Source organism: Falco biarmicus, chromosome Z, assembly GCF_023638135.1.
Source record: "Falco biarmicus isolate bFalBia1 chromosome Z, bFalBia1.pri, whole genome shotgun sequence".
NCBI classification, from domain to species: domain Eukaryota; kingdom Metazoa; phylum Chordata; class Aves; order Falconiformes; family Falconidae; genus Falco; species Falco biarmicus.
The window spans coordinates 73,975,089-74,002,575 of NC_079311.1; the positions used below are offsets into that span (position 1 = coordinate 73,975,089).

General features: G+C 45.2%; 1 protein-coding gene across 3 annotated transcripts in view; it reads left to right on the plus strand.

Annotated features, from left to right (window-relative positions):
• Nucleotides 1-27,487, plus strand: part of PDZD2 (PDZ domain containing 2) — a 204,875-nt gene that overhangs the window by 130,271 nt on the left and 47,117 nt on the right. For 2 of the 3 annotated variants that reach the window (XM_056324674.1, XM_056324675.1), the window contains exons 3-6: nt 5,666-6,068; nt 19,009-19,151; nt 19,814-19,946; nt 22,869-23,039. In XM_056324674.1, the coding sequence (XP_056180649.1) occupies nt 5,666-6,068; nt 19,009-19,151; nt 19,814-19,946; nt 22,869-23,039 (850 nt within the window). The remainder of the gene's footprint in view (nt 1-5,665; nt 6,069-19,008; nt 19,152-19,813; nt 19,947-22,868; nt 23,040-27,487) is intronic. The other variant, XM_056324676.1, reaches the window with a different exon arrangement.

The window sequence follows — 27,487 nt, forward strand, 5'->3', positions numbered from 1 at the left end:
GTGCTGTAGCTCTGCACCTGCAAGAGTATGTTGAAGTAGCAGCTGGGTTAACTAATGCCATTGCTTTCTGCTGAGATAAATTGTGGTTGGAGAGCTTAGTCCTCCAGAGAGGTGGAGGTAAAACAACCCAAGGAGGTAAAACATCCTGCAAGCTCAGCAGCAGCAAGGTTTGCTCGAGACTTCATAGCTCGGTGTTTTCCTCTGGCTGCATGCATCAAGGCAGAGTCGGCTCCTACCTAGAGACACGGCAATATGTGAGAATTACCTCCCGGTGGTTGCCAAAATCTGTTCTGTGAGCTGATCATTCTTGCATGGTGAGGGCAGTGAGGTGAGTGTTTCATGAGGAGCCACGTGCCCTTCCATCAGTCACTATCTGTTAGTCATTAATTTGCCCTGCTTTACCTGAAAAGCAAGTTAGCTCGTTTGCCGCTGTCATGGAGAGACGGTTTGTTAAGTTCAGCTTTTAAAATCCCCCTTGGGGCCGGAGGCTTCAGTTCTGCTAGAATCTGCACTGCCCTTCGTATTTCCAGCCTAAAGAAGATTGGGTTTCAAGATGTTTTACCATGCCAGAGGCTTTCAGAGAAAAGCATAAAAATTAGCAGTCTGTCTGTCCTGCTAAGGGCATTACACATCCTGGGGGAGCTAGGCGGGGGCTTTGAATGCATTCGTCTCAGCTGAGGATTCTCCTGCATGCCCTGGTGAGCTGCATGATGGGTTGGCTGGTGAGATGTCAGTGATGCTCTGTGTGTATCATTTCCAAAACACTTTCTGGTCTATCAGGATGAAAGGTTCTGGAGAAATGTTAAATAGTATTATTAGTGTAAAATAAACATACTTCTTCAATATTTCTGGTCCTAAAGTGGATCCAGATGCTTTCTTATGGCTGCTGGGTCTGCTTTGGTTTTTCTGTAACTCAGTGTGGCTGTCTGCATTTGTTCAAGTAAGATGGGATATGACAGAGAGCTTGTCACAGCATGCTCTTGTCAAGTCTGTAAACTTTATATTTATATATGCGGACACACATACATACATATATATGTATATATATAAAAATGAAAAAATGACTGGCTTACTCTAAGACACCGTTTCAGATTCAGACAACTTCTCACACAATGCCAAGGAACTTGGAATAAACTCAGTGAGTTTATCAGTTTTTATGATCACAGCAATCAGTTCAGCAGTGTAGAGGGGAAAGGGGATTTGGCTTTGTAACTCAAAAGAATTTCCAAAGGAAGTGGACGCATCCATCTCTACAGCTCTGATACAAAAAGTATTAAATGCCCCTTGATACCAGCTGCTGGTTGTGTTTTCCAGCCTGTGGTTCAGCTTTGTGAGATGTAACTTCCCAGCTCTGTTTCAACTGTAAAATAATTTCCCCCTATTTTTCAGGATTATTAACATTTTTATTATTTCTCTCCTACAGAGAAGAGCAAGTCTGCCCCACTGGTTAAGGCTGATGTTTTATACAGGCTGGGGTTTTATCGGAACTGGTGCCAGGGTGAGATCAAAACATCAGGAGCAGCCGGGTGGTCCTTCCTTCTGAGTGTGCTCGTGGGAAATGTTTCCAAACTGGTGTTTCAGTGGTATTTCAGACCCTGCTTGGTGAGGTGACACGGCAGCGTCTGAGGGGACCCCTAGCTGTGCCAAGGAGACTTGACACTACCTTGCAAAGACTGGCAAATACAGAAAGGGTGAAAGGGTCTTTTGCTGGTAAAATATTTTTATTTGCTAAGTAATACCACAGATGGATGATGAGCTCATAAAATCTTTTGCGTTCTTAAAATCAGTGATAATAGATGTGTTATGTGTTGTTCTGTGGCCTTAGAAGTAGCTGTCCAAGGTTTCTTAGCTGGTATACAAGATCCAGGGCTTTCACCAAATCCTGCTCCATCCCTCACAAACTAAAATGGGGAACAGTTAGTTTTAGAGTCTCAGTTTTCAATAAATCTGGATCAATCAAAGCTGCATTAGGGATATTTTTGTTCCATGCACCTTCTCCATCCAAGCTGAAGACAGTGTTCAAACTGAGCAACAACTTGAAGGTTGCAGCTGATTCCCCACATCTGTGCTGAGAGCTGTGTGTATGCTCATCAGCTCTGATCCTGCCCTGCCTGACACACACAGTTGGTGTATTGATTGCTAAAACCTCTATGAGTGCTCTACAGGGACCAAATCTAAAAAAAGGCTTGTCTACACTGCGCACATTAAACCCCCTTGAGAAGTGAGATTTGGGGTCCTGTCTAGCTTTTGCAGTTTTATGCAGTCTAGAGGCTCTATAATTACATTTTATTGACTCCATCATGTTACTCCCTGACGTGGGACGCTCCTGGATTGATAGTGATTAAAATTCTGAAGGTTCTAACTTGTTTAATACAACCTTTCCTGTCTTTTGTCCAGTGTTGAGACCTTGCTGTGCTTCCCTGGGTTTTTGCGTTTTTTTTATTCTTTCTTAAGCAGGGGAAGAAATGGCAAAGGAAAAGGAAGCCAGCTATGTAGACTTCATGTACTTAGCAGAAATTAAAGGTGGCTCATGCTCCTTTGGTTAACGGCCCTGTCTTGGGAGAACAATACAGCAAATGAGCACAAATTTTTGGTATGTTAGTTTCCTATCTTGTCATATGCTTGGTGTTATACTAGGGCTGGCTTTCCAGCACAGGGTGCCTGGTCTTTGGTTTGAAACAAATTCTGAGATAATGATGCCACTTACTGTATCACTGGTACCAGCTGGTTTTACCCTGTCTGGAAATACCTGACATCATCTGGTGTATGTAGTCATTTGGTCCTGTGCTAAGGTAATTGCTCACTGACCCAGAGAAAACTTTTTTTTTTTTCCTGAAAACTTATTGTGTGCTTTGAACTGCCGAGAACTACTCAAGAAGACATAAACCCGTGAGGTACTACAGGCTGCATGCCTGGAACATACAGGCCATCTTGACATATGGAGTAAATCAGCACGGCTCCGCTGACTTCAGCGCAGCTGCATCTATTACAGCTTACTGTAATCCTGCTCCAGACTGTAGGGATGGTTGTCTGTGAACAGTGGGTAGAAAAAAACACTCCTTTCTTTCTTCCCTTTTGATAGTTTCACACTTTACAAACAGAATAAAAGTGCCACGAGTGGAGGCGAAAAGGTAAATTATTTTTGCCTTTATAAAATTACTTTATTTGGAGATACGCAAAGTTCCCTCTCGTTCACCTTATTTCCTAAATCAAGTAGTTGATTAATGCATGCGCTTGGTTACTGGCATTCAAAAATACATCGTTTTTGTGATTAGTTCAGAGATAGAGATTGGTGTTTTTTCTTAAAAAAACCCATACCTGAACCTGCATGAAAACAAGTCGGGCAGAACTGACTCTGCATAAAAACAGGGTGGGCAGCACCCATGTAAGCCACAGGACTATGGGAAGAGGAGCTGCTTTTCTCTTTTTTGTGTGCCAGGAGAAGCAATGCTATCAGGCTTATGTGTGATGGATCAGAGTGCAGTGGTATTGCTGCAAGCAAAAGTAATGAATTTTAATCAACTTTACTGGCTGCCTTGAAATTTGAGTTGAAAGATAAATGTGAAAAACAGGCAGCCCATATTGTTTCTGGAACAAAACTGACCCTTTTCTGTTGATTAAAAGATTTTTTTCTTTTAACTTGATAATCAAGGATACTTCAATCTTAGTTCTGGAATTTTTTGTAGGCTAATCCTTCAGGTTCTGCCAGCCCTGGCTCCCTCCCTGAGCCAGGTGTCACCTCGTGGCCACCCAGACGGCTGACCTTGGCTGCAGAGGTTTTACAACCAGCAGGGCTCGCTGGCTGGCTGTTTTTAGCTGTTTTGAAAAAGATGGTTTAAGGTCTTTATTTAAATATCCTTAATGTTTAAAAAAAGACATGCACACCCACACAGAAGGCTTGCCTGGTGAAAACTGCTGAGTGGTCTGTCCAGGGAGCTGGAGTCCGGTTTATATTCATTGGGGAAATTTAGCACAGCCAGCATACTTGTCCTTCCCCTCTGTTGCTCCAGGGCTGCTTTTAAGGTTATGTAGTCACCATGTTCATTTGGGCATCGGTCTTCCTAATTAAATATAAGTGATTTGAATCCTGAGGTTGTCTGTGGGGGACATCTAAGCTTTGGGAAGAAGTGGACTGAAACTATCAGTTCATGTCCCTGGACAGAAGCACGCACCCATCGTGTTATTTCCAGCAGCTGCCAGGCTGGTCCAGATTACTTTGAGTAGTTGGGAGTGCTTTCCTCACTCCACCGTACCGAAGTTTGCCGCAGGGGTTATCATAGCTGCTTTTCCTGTTTTGCCATTAAGTCACCGCTGTGCAGGAATGAGTTTGAAGGGTTGTATTTAAGGCCAAACAACTTTTAAGAAAGGGAAGGGGAAAATCAGCCTACAAGCATCAGGGAGGAAAAAAATACTGGTGGAAGACTTCTGAGTTGCTCCTCCTCTCTCAACTGCAAGCGCTGTGTTATTTTCTCTTAGGATCTTCTATGGTTCGACTCCACACCTAGTTTCTCATCTCCTCTGATAGCTGTAGGCTCCGCAACTGCTCCATATTAGTGAAGGGTTCATTGCAGCTGCAGCAGAAGCTTATTTGATGTTCTGGGACATTATTGCTGCTTTCACTAGTGAGAAAGGCAATATATTTTGGGGCCTGAATTAGTCTGAAAGGGCACATACAAACCTGTGAAGTACAAATTCCAGCTTGTTTGTGCTCTCAGTTGGTTACACCCTTGGCTCAGAACCCAAATATTTCAAGAATTTGGGTTGAGGTATATCCTTTCCCAAAAGAGGCATGAAGTTAGATTCCCCTTTTGCATCAATGGGTGCAGTTTCTGTAAGGTCACTGAGTGCTTGAAGCAGAAATGTTAATACCTTCAAGGCATGTCCAGAGACTTTGGGAGAGGAGGCGATGTTTTGCTCTGGTATGAGAACAAGTTGGCTGCTCCTTGTACAGTGAGATGACTTGGCTCTTGCTTTGATTAGAATACACTTGCTGTAAAGGAAGCCCGCCTTATTTCCATGTCCTCTTACAGGAGCCAGGATGGCTTATAGTGCCACGCTTTGCCATACTGAGGCCATTGGTGGTATGCCTGCTTATGCCGGTAGCTGATTTTTTTTTTCTTTTTTTTTTCTCTTTTTCCCTGAGGCCTTCAAAGCATGAATGCACGTCGAAGCAGAAGATTAGTTTCACTAAGGAGGCTCATTTCAGATGCAAATGCTCTATGGGCTGCTGCACAAATGAAGCCTGCCTGTTTTTTTAATTAAAAAAAAAAATTATTTATTTTAATGCCCCACTGGAAACATTCTCTGCTTTGCTTTGCTTGCTTCACCTTTCCATGTTGCTGGGCTGCAGGTTCAGAGGTTGGGCTGCACATCTGGGAACACATTTGGTGGCATTTACCGGTTGTGTTACACTGTGGTGGGATCGGTCTGGGTGGCTGGTAGGGCTGTTATTCCCCATGTTATTCCTGGTATTACTTCCCTCTGTTACTGAAGGAAGAGAGCATTTGCTGATGCCTCAGTGTCATGACATGTCCACGCACCGGGTAATAAGCTGCCTGAGAAAGTGCATGAACATCACAGGGCGCAGTGTGTTGGGGTGCCTGGGTGGGATGCAGGGACCATGAGGAGAGTAGTCGGTAATCCCTGTGCATCCCTTTCCTTGCAGTTACCTGGCCGAGCAGTGCTGGAATGGCGGCTTCGTCTACCTGATCATGTTGCGCCGCATCAAGCGCAAAGCCCCTCTTCCTCCCTCCAACGGCAACAACAGCAACAGCTGCGACCCCAAAGCCAAGCCCAGCCCCGAACCTGGCGACAGAGCAGCTCAAAATGGGAAAAGGACCAGGAAGTTTGGGGTCATCACCAGAACACCAGGTGGCAAGGACAGCAAAGAAAAGCCAGGCTCGGAGAACGGCAACGGGCACTGCACTCCCATGGAGGTGGAGGTTGCCCAGCCAGAGACCTCCGAAGCAGAGAGCAATGGGGAGGAACAGCTTCGGGGCACCACGGGGCAGTACCGGTGCCGGCTGTCAGATGGTGGTGTGCCGGACATTGGTGACCAGTCTGCCCAGGTACGTTTGCGTTGGGTTTTTCTAGAGAAGGAAGCAGCAGGCGTGCAAGTGAATTAAGGGAGTTTCTCAAACAGTTTCCCTGGTTTCAGTGCTCTGCCCTCAGGCTGAGCCTCCGCGTGACAACCTGCGCTGTTGGGGAACCAAGCAATGTGATGGGGCCAAAAACAGGGTGGCGGGAGGATTAGAGAGTTTAATAATGGTGAAAAACCTCTGTCATGCTCTGTCTGTGATGGAGGGGAAGACCCTTGTATCTCTGACCTGTCAGGGTTGGCCTCAGGATTTCTTTTGTTGAGACAGCTGATGACCTTGTGACACGAGGCCAGGAGGTGTCAGTGGAAGATGGTTGCTTTGTCCTTCGGGGCTTCATGTTTAGCTCTGAGCTTGACGACACCTTAAAGCTCACAGTAACACTGGAATCTGAAGCTTTCCTTTTCAGTGCACCAAACCACAGTGCATTTATTTGTGTTACAAAACTTGTTTGGCCAGTGTTTGGGGGCCACGTGGAAGTTATTGTGAATTTTGCTCCAAGTTGATGAGATGGATGATTTGTTAATGTTTGGGATGACAGTGGGATTGGGGGTTTCATCGCTTGTCTCTTCATCCTAATGGAGATCTTGGGGTTTGTTGCCTGACTAGAATTGCAGCATTGCTGAATGGAGAAAACTAACCTGAGCCTTGATCAGGTTTCAGTATATATCTAACACCAGAAAAGCTGTCTGCCAATCTTTCCAGAGACACTGATAGTATAAACAGATGAACCCTCCTTTGTTGGGCTTGTGGCTTGCTGCAGCAGCTGGGTTTGGTTTTAAGACTTCAAAGCTGGTAACAGAGCAGTATAAGTGGACATCATTATGTTGAGGAAAGCAAGGGTTTAAATGTGTCCCGGAATTAGTGCTCTGCAGTACTACTGTGGGGTGGTTGTGAACTTATATTTAGCTTAAAGTGTATTTGGAGGAGCTAAAACTGATTTTAAGAAATGCTGGTCTTGAAGAAGTGTAATTGAGAAAACCTGCTCTTCCCATCAGTGAGGCACGTTGGATGTCATGGTGCAACAGGAAGGGGAGGATGTTAATGTACTGTTCTTGCAAACCTCCTAATTGCAGTCTTTCTGAAAGAAAACATTAGCAGTTTTTAAATAAATAAATCAATCCTTCAGTACTTTGAAAGGTCTGGTCCATATAAAAATTTCTTGAATCTGTTCTGAAGATGTCTAATTAAACACGTGTTATAAATGAAGATGATCAGAATTTGTTTTAAGTGAAAAGCCTATATATTTTTTTTTTAAAAAAAAACCACAACAAAACAACAAAAACAACCACCAAACTCTTAATCTGGAGAAATCTTGTGCTATTGTTATCTTGATATTTTGAGTAATTTTGGTTTGAGAAATAAATTGTTAAATTCAGAACATACACATCTCAATTTGAGCAATAAATACATTTTTAATGCAAAGCACATACACGATGGCTTTGTAAAATGTAAAATCTTCGTTGAGTCACTGCAAATTTAGGAGCTATAATCTGTTCAGTTGTGGTATATCTGTTGTGAAGTCTTTTGGGAGGCACAGCTGTTTAGTAAAATTGCTTCTCTCGCTCTCTCTTTTACACCCCTCACTCCCCCAATATTTTGCTTAGAAATATGACCTCAGTGTGTGTCAGTATTAATTACATTTTCCTGACATTTGAGCGAGGAGAAATATGAATAGCTGGAGCCTGAATAGCATGCCTTGCTCATCCTTTGCTTTTTAAAGATAAGGGGGCCTTACAGAAGCCCAGCACTTCATCACTTTAGCGTCTGTGGGGTAACTGCTATCAGAGTAACGAGTGGCTTAATTCAGTTTCTTAGTAAGTATTGAACAGTGACAGTGAATAAAATTTTCAAAATTGAGTCCTCTTAAAAAAAATAAAAATTTTAAAAGGCATGGAATAAAGACACTTGGGAGCCTCAAATCTCACTTCCAGCTCTGTTTTCAAAGCGTGACCTGGCACTTGGGCATGTGAGATCCAGCCGTGTCAGGAGGCGTTTGAAAACAGCATCCAGGATGTTGTGTCAGAAGTTGCAGCCTCCTTCCAGGCTTCAAAGTGTGAGCCAAACCTCTTGTAGACACAGGATGAGCTGTCTTCTCCTGAGCAGGGAGCCCTGCCAGCGCACCCTCTGCAGGGAGAGCAGCTCCATCCCCACTGCCCGGCCCGCACTCACCATCTCCTTCGCGCCTTGACTAACTGAATATCCAGGGCTGTTGGCCTCTGGGAAGCACTGTGCTTGCTTGGAGAGGATGAGAGCCAGCCTGCCGCGGGCTAGAGGTTGGCTGCAGGCTGGAGGAAAGAGTTCCAGAAGCCGCTCGGTGACTGACACTGCTGCGGGAGGACATCACAGGTCCTCCACACTCCTCTGCTCCTCCCCACTGCTCCTTCCCTTTTCCCTACCACAGGACACTGGAAAATTACTGAAATTGGACTATGAAGTCCAGGCAAAAAGGCTTTTTTCTCCTTGTAGAAAGTCACTTTGATGCTGTCATCACCAGAACAGGGGAGGAGAGATGGCGTCATATCTGCATGTCTTCAGCCTCTGCTGTACTGAACCCGGCAGCCAGCTCCTGGTCAATGCCTTGGGGGTGTTGTGCTGGCAGTGCTTTTGAGGCATCCATGTGTCTTCAGTGTTGTTTGCTTTCTGGGTACCTCCTCTCCCATGACCGTAGGTTTGTTCTCCTGTTTTCTCGCTGCATGCTACTAATAACAGCAATGCTGAAGTCGTGAAACAAGAGGCGAGACGAATACTGTTTGTCAAGTGAACTTGCCAGGAGATTCCTGTGTTACTGGTTTGTGTGCATGTGTGAGTCCCCTTCTTCAGGCTTGCTTTCATCTCCCGCATCTTGGTCTGTCTCTCCTGTGCGCTTGGCATTGCTGGCGCTATGTATAAACAAATCTGCCCGGCTGCTTGCTGGGATGTAACCCTCAGTAAATATTGTACCTGTCAATTAGCAGGCGGCATTTAATGTTTACAGGTGGCTAAGTTGTGCTGCAGTATTTTTAGGATAAACTGAAATGCCCTTTAAAACATGGGGATTCAAAGCAGCAAGGCTGTATCTACCTGGCAGGAAGATCCCAAAGGGCTGGGAACCAGACCTGACCTTGGAGAGGACCCAGGCTGGCTGCAGCGGGAGTTGTGGGCAGTGATTTAAGACCAGGCAATCTCAGAGCCAGAGTAATGATCCGTCACATCCTGGGAAGGTTGGGGAGCTTAGCTACAGAAAAGTTTACTACTTTTATTCAGTGACCTGAGACAGGGTGGAGTTTTGTAGGCTGGTAATTATAAGGACACTGATGACAGAGGAGTATGGGGAGGGGCTGCTGGAGTCAGCTGAAAAATGATAAAGAAAAGGAAACTAGGAGGTTTCTTCACAATACACAGATTTTGTGGTTTCATTGTGTTGACTGGTAGGACAGAATCCCTCACTTTTTGTTCTCAGTTCCTCTGTTTTTGGTGTGGTGTTTTTGGGAGACCTGTGGACCGCTTCCTTAGCTGTGCAGCCCCTAGGAGTGCCCAGAGGTGGTCAGGTACAGCTGGCATGGACAGGGATCAGAACTAAGGCTGCAAGGACCAGGGTTATGAGTGTGAGGGGTGGGAGTGTAGCTATCAAAAGGGACCTGGACTGATCCAGGTCTGGCCAGCCTGACAGAGGTTTCATTGGTGAAACCAGAAGAAGCTTGGCTGGAGATGAAGTATACCAGAGCAGACTGGCTACCTTTGCTTCCTCTGGCTCCAGCAGGATGGTCTGAAAAGTCCTTGTACAGCAATCATTAAAAGCAAAAATGAGACACCTCCTGAACCCCCTTGAATCCTCTTGCTTCTGTATAAGCATCCAGATGAGCAAGGGATTGAAATCCAGATCCAAATATAGCAGTCAGTGGTGGGAGCTGTGTAAAGGAGATTGGGCAAAGTGCTTTAATAGCAATGGGAAGCAGGGTAGAGGGGCTGAGGCTCTCCGTTTGGGCATTTTTCCATTGGGAGAAAAACATGGCATGGGAAAAGTGCAGGGTGCACGCTGGGTCTCCCAGGCTGGTGGTGGCGCAGCAGCGTGGGGCTGTGGTGGGATGCCTTTCCAGGATGGAAACAGGTCAGCATCTGGTGGCCCCCCATAAAGTGTGTCTGGTGTTCTTCTGAAGCAGGTGTACCATCTAATAAAAGAAAAGAGGCGGGAAGGTGAGGGGACATTAATGCCACGCCTCACAAGGTTTTCGGGGGAGATCTGGGTTATAGTGGGGCTTCAAGATCTTGTCTCCGTGTTATTAACCCAAGTTACTCTGCAGTGGGTTGGAGCTGCCAGAGCAGTGTGTCTCACCAGCTTTATTGTCTTACAGACCAACTGAGCCCAGCTTTCATAGACCACAACCCTCTCCAGACTCGTGAGTGTGTACACAGGTGCACACAGATGTGTGTGTACGTAAAAAGACTGGCCAGGTCTTTGCCAGCCAGCACTTGCTTTTGTATTGCTGCAGCTGTGTGACACTTGGTTTCATTTTATCAGCAACTCTCTTCTTAGTTTGGGCCCAATATTGCTTTTATATTTTTTTTAAGGTGGCTTGTCTCAGGAAATGGTGAATGCGTTTGACTTGCATTTTGCTTTGTAGGTAGGAAAGGCTGACAGCCTTTCTATAGCAGTATTTACCGATTAGCATTGGTAAATGCCAGCTTTGCCTTCCGTTTTGGTTAATGGAAAATATTCCTTATCTTGCCAAGCAGAAGAGGAAGGCTAATGCATGTTACAGGAATCAAAACATGAGGCTTGAAATGATGTACTGGCTTTAAGCATTTTACTATTTTTTGAATGTGATGGAGGAAAAAAACATTCTCATCCAGTTGCTGTACCAAAATGAAAACCTTGCTGTGAGCAAGGTACTCCACTGAAGCTGAGCTGCTTTACATCAACTTTTTTTGGCAACCTAAGCAGTAATTAATGTTTCATCAAGGCTTTTATGGAACTCATATGATGCATGTTTTAGACATAAATAACTCTATTTTTAGTTCTTAATGTAGACACCTTTAGTCATGTAAAGGCCTTCCTCAGAATATGTTTCTGTTCTTAACGTCTTTTTATCTGTTGTGTTTGCTTCCAACTTTCATTAACATGAATCCTGGGGCTATCTACTGCCTTGAAGTTTTAATGTGCACTGTGATAAACATGTCTTCCCTCTCTCTTGCCTGTTTTGGGTTGTAAACTCTCTTAGGGACAAGGGCTGTCTTTTAATTGCAGCTGTACAGTGCTGGCAAAACTTGGCCTTGCTTTTGCTTGAGGTTTTAGGAAGTGCTTTGATGTAACTAATAGTGAAATTACAGTAACTTTTTTTTTTATTATTGTGCTGCCAGTTATGTTCCCCCTTGCAGTAAAACAACCGCCGTCACAGCTTTCAGGGGTTAAGTCTCCTAGCTGACAGATTTTTTCAACTGACTCTAAGGTTTTGCCTTTCTTTGCTGTGATTTAAGTGATAGCCACAGCTGTGGTAGCTGTAAATCTTAATTTTGAATAGCAATCTGTCCTTTTATTCTGTTTTTGGATTGAATTTTCCAAGGGTGCGGTGGAGGGCTGGGTGTAGAGAGAGTCTGGTAATGGGTAAGTTGTAATGAGTAAGTTTTAATCTGTCATCTTGAAACAGAGTCCTCACTGTTGGAAATGAGCTGTCCCCAAAGGCAGCACAGATAGGTGTGAGGTTGTGTTACAGGAGGTCTCGGCCGTGCTCAGCTATCACCAGCCGTAGGTGAGAGCACCAGTACGAAAGCATTTCCCACCTACACTGAAAGTGTGGGGTTGGGTTTTTTTTTCATTTTTCGTGGGTATTTAAAGATACAGCAAACTCACAACTGGAATGCAAAGGACTGGCTTTAGCTGAAATATAAGTTCACACCATTTTATGTTTTAATCATTAAGTGTGAATGTTTGAAACCAAGTGGACGTGCCTAAAAATAGAGTATGCTGTTTGCTTAGGTGCTGTAATGTTTCAGGTGTTAGTTGAGATTATAAAGCTACATACATTTAATTTTTGAGGCAGGTGCTGAAACTGCGTAGCAAACCCAAAGGATTCATGTCGCTGACAGATGTAACACCATTTCCCAGGAGAGACCTGTCTTTAGCTGATGTGGGAACATGGTGACTTACTCTAGGATGGACTTTAATCTACTGCAGGCGGTGAGAGTGTTCTGAGAAACTTCAAACTAACCAACTAACCATTCCCAGTAGCCCAGCAAGAGGATGAGTGTGGGCAAGATACCCAAGGGAACGCGAAAACTTTTTAACACTTAAAAGCCTGAGCTTCCCAGCCCAGCACTTGCTGGGCTCTAACCCTGCAGGGTCAGGGATAGCTGAGAAGCCCTTTGGCTGATGGTGCAGTAAAGCCTCTGTCAATGGCAAGAAGGGAGCAGCCCGGGGAGGTTGCAATCCAGATGGCGATGGCTTGGGATGACAAATGACTCCAGCAGATTCTTGTAAGGGGTGATGATGTAGTTCAGGTGTCTGCAATGGCTGATAAAATGTTTAAAGCCCTTGCCAAGGAAATGATGTCAACAAGCAGTCTGTCTCAGGAGGCGGATCCCTGGGGGACACTCTTAATTTAAGTTGCAGATTTTTCATCCACTCTGCTGTGATACCTGTTTTGTGTATTTTAATTGTGTGTTTGTATTTGAGGGAGGGTATGTTTTTGCTTTAGATTTTCCCTCAGGCTTTGTCCCCTAAGACACATCTCTTCCTTGGGGAAAGTACTGCTGTTTCAATGAAAGAATGCCGAGTGTCTGGTGGCTGTTTGTCCAAACAAGGTGAGTTGTTGGATCAGTAGTGGACACTTGAATGCAATCAGAGTTGTGTCTGTACTGCTGGCTCCTGCTTATTTTGAAGACATGGAAACTTCACATGGTCAACACTGTGTAATTCATATTAAGGGCTACTTGGGCATTGGGTTTTTTTCCCCCCTCTTTCAAGTGGTGTAGGAGATACCTGCTGTGTGGCTTGCATCATTCAGAGGTAGAAGCCAAAGGCTTCAGTAGCTCAGTGCTAAAAAATATTCATAGGCAGTAGTGATGGACAAACAACTTCTGTCTTGGAATAATTTATTGGCAAAGAAATGTAGATATTCCGCCCCCTGCCCATCCCCCCCCCCTTTTGATTTGTCTTGGAGTTGTTTAGCTTGCTTGTACAACGATGAAAACAAACCCCAAGGCAGCAGATGAAAGCAGGATTCCCGCTGTCAAATCAGCCTTAAAAATAACCTGCTTGAGATCAGATGAAAAATATACTTATTATCCACTAATGAAATAATTGGTTTGTTAAGAATCTGCAAAAATCAGATTTTGGCATGATTTTCTGGTACTGAGTCATTCACACTAATATCTGTGATGTGAAGAGTGATGGCTTTTGACTGTATCTTGAGATTGACGTGTTTGAGCTACTCACCTGGTATGTGATCATGCAAGTTAATTTCCCGGCTACTGATCCATCTCTCCCACCTGCCGGCTGGGGAATGGGGATAGTGGGAGGAGGCACGATTTGACCCAAGGTGGGGCAGACAGCTGGGAGCAGTGCTTTTAATTTATCCCACATCAGTGGAGGATGCTGGGGAGTGGTGTGCTGACGTGGCCATCCCAGTGTATTCCCTGTCCCTGTAGAAGAGGATGCTGCACTGGTCGTTGCTGGTCTGAATGCGATGCATTTCTGTTTGGGAGATTTTGTTCTGGTTGTATACTGGTTTTCAGCTGTGTGTGAGCAGCACATTGGCTGCCAGCTCCCAATGAAGCCTATTGAAGTAATTTTGGTTTTACTGCATGAAACTTAGAACTTTCTCTTAAGTGTCACGTTTCCAAAGCAACTTCGTGGCCAGTGAAGAAAAGCTTGCGCTTTGCTTCTGTGGCTATTATAGGGGAAAACCTGTGAACTTCCTAAGTGGGAACGGTGCAGATGGACAGTAAAAATCCGTGTTGAAATGCAGAGGAAGGAAGGTATCCCATGGGCTATGGTAGGGCCCGTGGCAGTCACTGTGTGCGTACAGACCTTGTGTGGTTATTGGTATTCTCATCAGGGCTTATCTCTGTTTTTATTTAAAAATTGTTACTTATTTATACCAGGTTCAGCTGAATTGCTGCTGTGACAGAAAGTGCTTTTTTGTAGACAACTATTTTACATTTTCCATTTTACTGTCTAGCTTTTTAACTACTTACTGTGTTTCTGTTTTCCATTTGTTTACACCTTGCTCCTGCCAAGCTTTTCTTTAATACAAGATTTCAAAGCAATTTTTCCTTTCTAAACATAGATTTGCAGCTTCTTGAACATGGCACAGTCAAAATCAGTCAAACCCCTTTAAACTCCCCTGCAATTAGCTGGTGAAAGGGGGGAAGAACGGCTCCAATGTCTTTTACTTATTTATTTCTTTTCCTCAACACTCCGAGGAAAAACGTTCCTTTTTGTTTTATTAATGATGTGCTTATGAAATCAAGCGTTTGATGGTATGCACTTGGAGGAGGCAGAAGGCGAGCTTCCCCACGTCGCTCTGGCAGCGTGCGTCCTTTCTGATCTGTAGCATGCTAGTTTGTTCCAGATGTAGGCTCGCTCTGAACAGAGGCTGCCTGATGTACAATGGCTTCATGGTGGATAAGGATGGCCTGTGGGGACCCACTTGAAGCTGCCAGCTGTATTCTCTGTTCCCACTTGTGGTCTGTTACATAAGATGACCTTTATTATTATTTTTTTTTTATTTGTTTGTTTGTGATTAATCCAAGTAGAATATTCACACTGTCTTTAGAAACATTTTAATTACTTGTAGCTTAGGCACTTTGAACAGCCTGAAGTGGAAAAATCTGGTCCAAAGGGCTGCCTGCTTGAAAGAGCCAACTGAGGAGGAAAGTTGAGTCACCTAAGAGTGATGTAACTGCAGAGAACAAAAATCAGCCATCAGCCCAACTGCAGCCTGACTTGACCATCTGTGTTTCTGCTTGCTGTGTGAGGGAGGTAGAAAAAAAAAAGTAGGTCTGAGAGGGACTTCAAGAGATGATCCCGTCTTATCTCCTGAGACCGTCTTTGACAAATGTTGGTCCGTTGTGTCCATGAAACCCTTCCACTGAGAGGAATCCACAGTCCCTCTGTGTAGGCAGGTCTGCTGCTGGCACTGAGTTTACAAGCAAAGTCCATCAGCTGGATCTGAGCAGAGTTAAAGTATTTACTTCCAGGAGGTGGGGAACAAATGAAAGGAAATTTTGACTTTTCATTCCTTTGACGCTCTCAAAGCAAGCATGGGTGTCTTTCTGAGTGTTCCCTCTTGGCCAAATCTCAGGTGAATTGCATTAAATTTTCTGGATTGTCGTATGCAGATATTCAGCCCATGTTTTCTACTGAGCCCTTTCCACTTTGGTTCTCAAGTGCTGAGCTGTGTTACTGTGGCTTGACTTTGGTTAAGGGATGTAGGTTGGTCTCCTCACTCTTGAGAGTGGCCAGAGCTGGGTACCACCTAGCCCCTGGCTGCGTCAGGAGCTGGCAGTGCCTCTCTCTCTGTTCTTGCTGAGAATGTCTGGATTTCGATATACCTGGCTGGACTGGCATCAGCACATCTCTGCTTTGGGCATGAAATGCTTTTTTGCACCAAGAGCTGTGGGTGCACGTAAGCATATTTATTGTGTGGCTTGTGAACAAAGCTGGGGGGATTATTCAGAGTCATATATAAATGAAGCTATAAGAATTATTCCAAGAGGATGGAAAAGTTCAGAAGTGAATAGGAATATAAAACTGACAGCAGCCAAGCAGCAACCAGAACTGTGCAGGCAATCAGAGGACACTGGTCAGCAGTTAAACTCGTCCTCCTCTGGGCAGGGATCATGCAGGCTCCAAGGACAGTGACATCAGTCCTGTAAACTGCCAAATGTAACTACACTTGGAGTTTCCCTTGGGTATTGTAAGTCTCTGGAGTGGAGTGAATATGCCAGAATCCTAGCTTTCATTAAAGACTAAGTGAGCTTGTAGTCTTTTTGTTTATGAAGGAAAGCTTGAAAATACGATCTGTTAAAAAATTTCAAAATTGAAGACATACATCACTCTGCTTCTTTCGTTTTCTTTTTTTGAAGTGTTTAGGCTTTGTGTTGTTGAACCTGGGAATCTCCAATAACTCAGAAAAACTGGTTTTAAGGAAAATTTAAATGCATTTACAAGTCCTTGGATTTAGCACAGAGCTTTACTAGTAAGGCTTTCCTGTGATGGAGGCACATAAGGTGCACATGCAAAGCGGCAGCATTTCCTAGCTGGCTGTGAAGTATCCCACGCTGCTCCGTGCAAAAGAGGTAGCAGCCTCGTGGGGAGGGGAGGGGGGTTCTGCTGAACACCCCCTTTCTCCAAAAGGCCTCAAGCAAAGGCTAGCAATCTGCTCCTTAATACTTAGCTTCCAAATTTTTGGAGTGACATACCTTGGAGGTACGTGTGTATTGGTGGGGGGCGTTTGCTTTGTAGCACATGGTTAAATAAAGAGCTGTGAATGTTTTATGAAGAGGGGAAGAAGAGTGAGGAGATCTGATTTCCAGTCGACACAGAATTGTGTATCCCCAGTGTGAAATGTGTGCAGCTGACCGGCGGGGACTTGAGGGACAGCCTTTTCTTACACAGGAGATGGTGACCATGTCATTTGAAAATGACTGGAAGAAGTGATTGGGTATGTGCCAAGTGGTTTCGTTGTGTTTATTGTGGCTGCGTTCTGCCATCCGTGTTCAGACTGGGTAATGCTTTCCTTTGCAAGTGCTTTTGATTTCAGTGCGAGTTCAAGGGGAGTAAGGTGCTGCTTTCATTAAGAGCAGAGTCTTGCCATTTGCTGCTCTTAAGTGCTTTGCTATGTAAATGAATATTTGAGAGTGGGTCACTTAATAAATTTTGGATTTTTTTTTAAAATGAGTGATAGTGAGGAGTGCTGAGGAATGCAAGCTAGGCGCTGCACATCGTAGGCCTCTGCATAACTTGCATTCCAAAAAGCTTTTGCAAATCATTAAACACAATTTTATGACTGCATTGTTAAACTTTATTGAAGGGTCTGCTTCCAAACTGGATGTAGCAACAGGATACTCAAGAGTGGCATCTTGTGAGGAGAATAGATGGTCATCATTTCAGCCTGGGCTTGGCTGGGGGAGGCAGAGAGATTGTATTTCTCTGTTACACCATTTTCATTATGAGTGCAAAGTACTTTATAGCAATAAAATGTCTCTGGAGTATTTTCATGCTGTAGCTCAGTTCTGTTTTTTTAAGTAGATAAATATAGTTGACTTTTGCCCCTACATTTAACACAGCGTCTCATGTATCACTCTAATTTATCTCAAAGTGTTCTCTGTCCTGACACGTCCTGTTATTCAGCAGGCGACTGAGCTTAATCGATGCACTGAGGATCCCACTTAAACCTGTTGGGATATTGCCTGTGTGCATGACTTTGAAGTTATCAAATTGCCCACAGGTATATGTTTTTAGGCTAAAACTTTTGGTTTACCTTTTAAGACACCTGGTTTGTTTTTTCTGTTTCTCCTACCTGTGTAAGGCTCTAGGGGCTGTGTAACATTATTATTATTATTATTATTTTCACTTTGTTCTTAAGATATTGGTGTAGATACTGACCTCTTTGTTCCTGTATCTGAAAAACTCATCTTGCATTGAGTTTAAAAGTTTCAGCATAGGGCCCCAGGGATCAGGTGAAAAAAAAAAAAAAAAGGCAAAAAAGCATATTTTCTTCCTTTAATAAAGGCTCTGGTAAACAATGCTGGCCTAAAACATGCAGGTTGCTGCTACAACCCTTGCATTTGCTGATATATTTAGCAGTTCCCCTTCTGAGAAACAAGCAGCAATTTGTATGTGCTCTTTACAGTTTGGCATGAAATTTTAATCATCTTTGCTACTTGGGTGTTTGCGTACTGTGAGAATGTTACTTGTGTGCATAACAGACCCAGTCAGAAATAGCTGACCTGGTGCCCAGTGACTACAACACATGGCCTAAAAATTGCCTCTGAATTGTGCATTTTGCTGTCTTGCAAGTTTGAAAACTTCCTAGGGTTTCTCAATTCTGTTATCCTGGTTCTTCCCCTCTCTGAAATAGTCACAACAGTCGCCTTGCGTGTCTTGTTGCTTGCTTGCTTGTTTTTCTCTTTCTGTTTTTGCTCTGCTGATACTTGCCACAGTTGTGTTTCCATGCGCCTAGTCCTGTCACTAGGACTCATAGGAATTGTTCATGTCTTACTGCTCTGGAATTTGTAAAGCACTTTTTGGATAAATCTTTATACTAATTGAAAGAAAAATAATAAAGACATCCTAAACATCGCTTATTACCTTGCTTATACTGAAAAGTTATTCTCTGCGGTGGGTAAATTTATTTATTTGTTTAAAATATTATTTACAGTCTGTACAACAGCTGTCCAATAAGAAATATTCAATTGGGAGCTGACAATTTGAAGCTGGTATGTCTCAAATCCTGCATACCCCTCTGGAGAGGGAAACACTTCTGTGTGATGCCAGTCTGGTCCCTGCTGCAATAGCCACTGTGCTACCCCGTGTTCAAGGTGCCCCTTGAACAATGTTTTGCTCCTCTGCAGCCCTCCACAGCTCATCCTTGAGTTTTGGCGAAGGGGTTTGAGGCTGCTGGCTGCTTCAGGAAGGATCAGGGCATTGAGAGCAGCACCTCTGCGTGGCTCAGAAAAGCTGCAAAAAACAGCCCTGCAAGGAAACCTCTACGTGCTGACCCTGCTCTGTGCTGCCTTCTCCTTTCTGCCTCCTTCGCTTGGACCACAGCTAACCCAGCAAAGCTGAGCAAAAACACCCATATAGCTTGAGCTATACGGATGTGTGGTGATGGGCAGCAAGGTACTAAATAGCTCCCTCCTGTACCCTCCTGGCCCTCTCTCAGTGTCCAAATCCAAATTCAAGGACTCTCTGCACGTTTTCTCTCAGCGAGAAGGTTGCCGCATATGGAAGATGCACATCCTGAAAGGAACGGACGGGCTGGGAATCCAGATAACAGGAGGCAGAGGGTCGAAGCGGTCCCCTCACAGCATCATCGTCACCCACGTGGAGGAAGGTGGCTCCGCACACAGGTGAGGTGACAGCAGTGCCTTCCTGGGCATGGGTGTGATGGAGCATCTGTGGTCATCACTGTTTGGCAGACTTATGAGATGGGTGCGGGGCTTTTGCCATCCCATTGTGTGAGGGTGATAACATGGCATATTTAGCTTAAAAACTTTTTTTTGTGTGGTTAGTCACTGAAGCTTCTGCCAGTATGTTTAGTCCAAACTATAGACAGATCAAATGCTTGGTGATGGAATGTAAACCAAGGAGCCTGATGTCTTGTGGGGCTTTTCCCCCAAGTCCCTTCTTGGAAGACGAGCCTTTCCCATGGGACTGGCAGTGAGTGAGTGTGGTTAGTGCAGCGCAGGGTGCTCACTGCCAGGCCTGGCCCTTCTCCCTGACAGGGTGGAAGATGAGGCTCACTGCTGCTCCCTGACCATCTGCTGGGGTATGGAGAAGGTGTGAGGAGCCTCAGCCTTACAAAGAGGGTGAAATGGCTCTGGTTATAAAAATGGCTTCCTGGGGGCACCTTTCTGAGCTGCTGTTTTGGCCAAATAACACTGCACAGATCAAGCTTAGCATCAGGCAGGTCACATGTTGTCTATGTCTTCACATCCCACTTCATGCCACCAGAGCCTGACACAAGGGAAGGACTGCCCTGCAGCTCTGTGTTTCCACTCTGTTTCTGCAGGGACGGCAGGCTGATGGTGGGCGACGAACTCCTCATGATCAATGGGCAGTCACTGGTTGGGCTTTCCCACCAGGACGCCGTGGCTCTCCTTCGCTCAGCTGCTGGCCTGGTGCAGTTGGTGGTCGCTAGCAAGGTACGGTCCTTGGTGGTCTCCTGAACGTCCATCCACAAGAGTTTGTGCAAGTGCTGCATGGAAAGGGCATGGGTTTTGACAGGGAATCACGTGCACATTTGCTCCCCTAAATTTAACACATAGCTATGGGAAACATTTCAGTAGCTGCCATAAATCTGTGGCAAATCAGCAGTGTATAGACCACTTAATGACTTGCTGGTATTGGCACTGTTGTTCAGTGTGCATTTGAAACACATGCATTTGTATGTGTGCAACCATTTTCTTAAAATATACGTTAAATAAAGCAGGCTGTGCTCAGCCTTTTCTGCTTCCTGCCTGCATAGCTTCCGTAGCTCTCATCTCGTCCTGTCTGTGTGCCTGAGGTCTCTTGATGATGATCTCTTGGCTCGAGTAACTTATTTTGTCCTTGTTAATAGCTTGAAGTGGAGCTCTTGCAGATAAAGAAGCATGAAATTTCAGGGAAATGAGAGTGGAACTCATTTATCCGTTGGGCTCTTCATTCTGCATTCATCGCAGGAGAGGTTGAGGGGATATTACATATTTTGTCTTTTGTTTAAGAAAATCCTGCCGATTTGCTCTCCTCCCCATACCACAGCCTGCTGCTCCCCACTTGAACTGATGTGACTATCTTGTGGGCAGCCAGCTGGCTCCCAAAAGCACCTGGGGGTCTCAGAGAATCACAGAATCGTTTAGGTTGGAAAATACTTTGAGATCATCAGGTCCAACCATTAACCCAGGACTGCCAGGTCCATCACTAGTCCCACATCTATGTGTTTTTTAAACACTCCAGGGACGGTGATTCCACCACCTCCCAGGCAGCCTGTCCCAGTGCTCCACCACCCTGTCAGTGACAACGTTTTTCCCGACACCCAACCTAAACCTCCCCGGCACAGACCGAGGCCGTCTCCTCTTGCCCTGTCACTTGTCACCTGGGAGAAGAGACCGACCCCCCTGCCTACACCCTCCTGTCAGGCAGCTGCAGGGAGCCACAAGGTGCCCCCGAGCCTCCTCCTCTCCAGGCTGACCCCCCCCAGTTCCCCCAGCCGCTCCCCACCAGCCTTGTGCCCCAGCCCCGGCACCAGCCCCCTGCCCGTCTCTGGACACGCTGCAGCCCCTCTGCGTCCCCCTGGCAGTGAGGGGCCCAACCTGAACACAGGAGTCGAGGGGCGGCCTCGCCAGTGCCCAGTGCAGGGGGACAGCACTGCCCTGGCCCTGCTGGCCACGCCGTTCCCGGCACCAGCCAGGATGCTGCTGGCCTCCTTGGCCACCTGGGCACACGGGGGGCTCATGCCCAGCCGGCTGCCGACCAGCCCCCCCAGGCCCTTTCCCCCCAGGCAGTTCCCAGCCCCCTGCCCCCAGCCCGCAGCGCTGCGGGGGCTGGTGTGACCCACGGGCAGGACCCGGCACTGAGCCTGGTTGACCCTCACACAACTGGCCTGGGCCCATCGCTCCAGCCTGCCCAGACCCCCCTGCAGAGCCTCCTGCCCTCCTGCAGATCAACGCTCCCCCCAGCTGGGGGTCACCTGTGAACTTGGTGAGGGGGCACTCGGTCCCCTTGTTGAGAAAGAGGATCTTGTGTTAGAGGGACTGCTTGTAAACCTGCATTTCCAGGTGGAGTGTGAAGTGTCAGTAAGGCACTGTGTCAGTGTTTGTAAATTTTTTCTTAGCTTCATCTTCAGGTTGCCCCAGCCAACCTGATGCAGGTTTCTGTGCGTTTAATGTCTGGGTGCTCTTATGGTTTCCCAGGACACTTTATGCTCATGGTTTTCAAGAAGAGCCTCTATCTCACTATATTCAATGTGAACAACCTATAAGTTTTCTAATGTTTCGGTTAGACAGTGAAGTTCATTGAAGAGCTTCTGTAGGTTCACAGCCTGGTATTAAGCCCACTGGTGTTTATTCTGGAAACACCACACTTGGATCTGAAGTAGGTACATGTTGTATTTCCTTTAGACAATTGGACTTTCAGCTAAAATGCAAGATGGTAGACTGCATAAATTTATCCTTAAAAGTATTTTCATATGATGACTGCAGCAAAATAATCATTGCATATAAGCTTATCACATAAAACTTCACATTCCTGATCAGGCTGTGAATCTGTTTGGCCCACGCTCTGTGTGCTTGGACATTTTTCATGCCCCTGGGAGGAGGACTTGGAAAGGCAAGTGGTGGGGAATCCAGCCTGTGCTGTGTTCCAGGCGGTCTCAGAAAAGGTGTAAATAGGTGAAGTGTTCCCCCGCAGCTCTCTCGGGGCGCTATTTGTTGGTATGGGAAAGCAGCCTTGCCATTTGGCTCGGTGAGTGCTCTTGAACACAGGATCTGTTCTGAAAGCAATAAAATGAATGTCTGGCCACTGCTTTTGGCTGATGCATGTGTTTGCCTCCTGGAAAAGGTGCCAAAGACTGTAAACAGATTCTGAAGCATCAGGGCTGAGTTGGTAGAGGATCAGTGGGTCAGTTTTCATTTTGGTCTCCTGAGTAGGGCTGTTGGTGTATTATTCTTGTGTGTGTAGGTAGACAAACGTGTGAAAGGGGCAACTGCAGGGAGGGAGCAGGAACACAGAGCGTGATTTGGGATGCAATGAAAAGAGTAATAAGGCCTGTAAACTCTGGATCTGCTCGCAGTGACATTTAATAAAACCCAGAGTGGGAAGGAGCAGGCTGCTGGGGAAGCATTTATTTTAAAACCGCCTTTATAAATCTAAATGGTTTAGATGCGTATTGGCCTGTACTTTCTATATATGTGCTTTAAAATCAGGTTTGCTTTTTTCTAACTGGACCACTAAAATTTGGGCACGTGGAAGTGTGTAACAAGAGGAGAACTGCCACAGAGCTGTCACTGGGCAGGTGAAATGAAGCAGTTTCACCATGACTTTAGTGGTTTTCTGCATGCGATGTAACATGTTTGTTGTCTCTTGGGTAGGAACCTGCTGAAGGGGATTTTCTGAAGTACCCATCTACCAGCTTGCCAGACTTGCTTAGCACTTGCTCAGTCCAAGACTCTGTCTCTTGCACTGACAATAAGGAAAATGAAGAGCCAGAAGAAGAAGATGATGTGAAGGGAGTGAATGTGTCTCCTGAAAAACTGGTCGCTGTAAGTGTGGCTTTGGTGTGATGTTTTTACTCTCCCTCTTGACGCCTGTTTTCATCTGTCACGTTCTCCTACAGCCTGGCATGGCCTCAGGACGGGGCAGTCCCATCCAGCCCTTCTTTGCATGGGATGTAGGGGACAAGCTGAAACAGGGATGGCATCTACCACAGCATCCTAGCGTGTTGCAGCAAAGCAGCAGCACTGGGAGCAGGAGCTCTCATGTCCTCCAAGCTATGTGGCAACCATGGTTTTGTTTTTCTCTCTGCCATTGGATTGTTTTCCACCCACTTCCACTGCTTTTGTTGGATCTGATGCAAAGTCTCTCGTGGCGCTTACGCGGTAACACGCTCTTCTTTCCCCTCCTTTTGTAACCGAAGTTCTTTAACAGTTTGTGATCCAAGTCTTCGAGTTTTTATTTGCTCTGTTGAAGCCAACAGACACTTTTGAGGGGAGGGGTATGACTTTCTGACTGTGAACTGTAACTGCTGAATAAATGCTGCCAGTTGATAATCTCACTTGCATTCCCTTCAGGGCTGCATTAAGCAGAGATTAAGTGGATTATTGTTATTTATTTGTAATGTAGCAGCTCTCTGAAACTTCATTGGTGTTCTGGGCCTCTGCTGTATTGTACAAAGAACAAAATTGTTTGCTACTCTAAAGAGCTTGTGGGCTGGTTTTCCGGTGGGGGAAAGCAGGTGGATTCACCTGAAGGTTTTATATTTTTTTTCCTCTTCTATTATGATACACATCTTAAAGCTTTGGACAGCTTAGACGTGATACTGGTTTGGTGATCTGTTTTGATTTTGTATTCTTATACTTTCCCTTTTCTGAGCAAAAGACTACTCTCTGGGATGAGTCTCGCTCTGCAGTCTAGCTGATGCTGGTGTTCACCTCATACCTGCCTGTTATCTCTGACTTTCTTTGAGCCTATGCTTGTAACAGACCTCATTCTCACACATCTCTTCTACTGTGATGAGTTTTGTTTTTTCTGCACTGTCTCCTCTTCTGTGTGCCAGGGTGCCTTTTTGGGAGGAGGAAGGGAAAAACAAACAGGGGATACTTAGCATGCTGATGAAGGTGTAGTGTTTGTGTGCTAACTTGAGTGGGCACCTAAGTGTTCTTTTGGCTATCAAAATACTCTAAATTCTTCTTTATATCATGTTTCAAATTCTGGTAATTTCTCATAAGGCTGTAGCTCAGCAATGCTTGAACATAAAAATAAATTTTGTCAAAATTTAATTATATGTGCCTTCAGAATGCAGCTTGCTGGCATTCCAGTGACTCTTGCACATACTAGGAGTTATTTGTCACTTGGCTTGCTCCTTATTTTCCAGCAAGGCTCTGCCTGGTTCTCAGGGGTGGCTTTTTTATTGGGTGTTCTCTTTCCAGATAAACATAATGCTAGGGAGAGCTCACGGTAGTTGAGGTGTGCACCACCGTGAAGACCCAGCTGCACCAGCCTGCCCAGAGCCCTTTCAGCGTGGACCTGCATTTGGAGCCTGCCCCAGTGTCTGTCCACCCCAGTGCCACTGCAGCTGGCAGTCAGTGGTCCTAGCCTCATTCAGAGCCAGTTTGATTTATCTGCCTACCTGGCACTCTTACCCCCGATGGCAGTAGCTGTCTGCTTTTGTAATACATTGCTGGGGGATGGAGGGGAAATCACAGAAATCTGAGTGCAAAATAAATGCATTAGAAGAAGAGCAGCAAGATTATTTTTTTTCCTTCCTTTTTCTGTTTTGGTTTTCTTGCTTTTTTTTTGTTGGAGGGGATGTAATTCAGAGGGATGTCACAAGTTATTAGCGACTCTTGGGACCTTTTCTTTTTATGCTTGAGCTGCATATGAAATCTTTCCTCTTCTAATCTGAAGCACAGGATGTGTTTGCATTCTCCTTTAATTGCTATCTCAGCCTTGGGAGTGCAGACAAGACTCTCTGCAGCCCAGGATGGACAGTCTGTACAGTGTAGACCCCTCTACCCGCTCCGTCCTCATCAGATCAGGGCAGCCTGAGCTGAGCTGGGCTGTGCAAACCCTGTGTGTCACAAGGCAGGACGCAGGAAGGTATATGTATGGAAAAGATAAACTTCACGCTCTTTTTTTTTTTTTTTTTTTCCCCCCCCCCACTTGGCAAGATGGGGTGGGGTGGGGTATTTCATAGCAGAGCTTAGAAACTGGTTTCAAGGGCAGTATGAATGTGAGACATCACATGAATTGATTTGTTAAAAAATATATATATGTATGTATAGTCACATAGATCATTGCAGAATTGCTTTGGAAATTACTGTTCTTTGCTGCTGCCACTCTCTTGATGGTACTCATGTGTTTTCTCTTTTTTTCCTATGTATTCCATTATATTTATACTGTGGATAAGGGGTCACTGTGACTGATGATTGAAGAAGGAACTAAGCTGGACCATTTGTAATCAGTGCAAATAAAATTTTTAGACTTCCAGGCTGGGCGGTACTCAAGGTCTGGACCCGGTAACTGAGACTGTGGTCTCAGTTTAAGCATCAGACCTCTTAGATTTGAAACTGATTTTCAACCCAGCCCTGGCCAGGAGTTACCTTCCTCACCACCGATTTCTCACCTCTGACAAGAAACTAATGAATCTTCTTGTTTACTGTGCAGGGCTTTGTAGAGACTTAAATGGATGCTGTCAGGTGCTGGGTGGTTAGGTAACAGCAAGTAATTCAGAATGATTTACTGTCAGCTGAGGCTTCACTGTCCCTTTTCTGACCAGCACGGTGTAGATCTAGTTCTTGAGCAAATGCAGAAGATACAAAACTTGCAGGAGCTCTTAAAGGTTGTCTAAGGTCTTCTTTCATTTGGTGTGAATATAGTTCAGCACTGAATATTCAGAACTGTAATTTATAGACCTGATGGACTTGCTATTAATGCCTTAGCACCTGATTGCTTAAACACTGAACCAGGCAGAAAAAAGAATCAGTTGGAACTAAGGTATATGTTCAAATCTTCATCCTTGTAGTTATTTAGAACTCAGCTGGACCAGGCCCTGAGGAACCTGACCTAAGCTGTCTCTGCTTTGAGATGGGGTCTAGACCAGGGACCCTTAAAGGTCCCTTTCAGCCTGGTTTGCGCTATGATTCTGTGACAAATCTAAAAGAAAAAAAAGAAAGAACTATCTTTTCTAGTGGCTGCCTATTAAAAATTCTCCCTGTTAGCAGGTTCTTTAAAACTCAAGTTTTGCGCTATGGTTTCCAGCCAGGGAAACAATACCAGAGCTGGTCAGCTTCCCCAGGACAGAGCAGAAGGTTAGTGACACTTCAAAACTTTCATTGGAGAGAAATATCACTTGTCTTACTTGAAAGTCCAGTTGTGTTTCAGTAACAAAAAAATAATAATCAAGTTTAATTGGAGCTCTGTTTTTACGTAGTCTCCTTATGTAAAGCCTTGTTTAACATAAAACATCCCTTAAAGTTCAAACTTCAATAAAACTTGTGCTGCTGGGCAGAAAAAGGGTAACATCGATATCCTTAAAGTGTGTTCCCCTCAGAGCTAGTTTGGTCAAAATGTTCCTTAACTTCAGCTACAGAATACCAGGCCACAGAGCTGTGTTGTGCTAAATTGTCCAGGGGCACTCCAGGGATTTTAAACTGGCCCTGCTGCACTACACACGCACACACACACACATACACACAGCCATTTTGCTTTTTTGCAGTTGACATTGCTATTTAAAAATGTCATCATTTATGTGCGAGTGAAATAGGATGATAGGACATAATTTGCCTTTGATGATTTATTTTTAATTGTAATTCACTTTTCCTAGTATTGCTGTTGCTTGAAATTGAATCTGTCACTGCATTGCTGGCTGGTGGAGCAACCTGGGAAATGAACTCTAAAGAGAAAGCAGGTCTGCCAAGACTTTGCAAAGTGTCTGAAGAATTTGGGGGATTTGGGGTCCCCAGAGAGAGGCATGTGCCATTTTTTGTTGCTTCAAAAGCTTTTTGCCTTTGTTTCTGGTAGTGCTATGTTTTCAAGATATGATGATCTGAGTACTTTGTTTGAAGTGTTTAAATTCAGTGACCAGCTTGATATTAATGGCTTGAAGTTGCAAAAAGTTACTAAGTACAAGAAGAGGGTGTCTGACTCGAGGTGGGGCTGGATCTGTAGTTGCTTGGAGGCAGGGAGGGAAGCCTGGGGACTGTTCCTCTGTACTTTCTTCCCCTGGGTATCTGCCACTTGTGATGCTGGAGGCAGGACCCTAAGCTGAATCTATTCTGTGCAGAATCGAACTGTACAAAAAAGAAGTTTCTTATTTGGGAAAAGGAGGTCATTGTTATCCCTGCCTGTTGTGAGGAGAGCTTGGAAGCGAGGCAATTTGCCTCCCCATGCCTGAGCTCACTGTGCAGACAAGGCCTGGGGACACAACCGCTGGCAGCATCCCCAGCTGTGCTGACCCTCTGCTGTGCAGTGGCAAGCCCCTTTTGCTCAC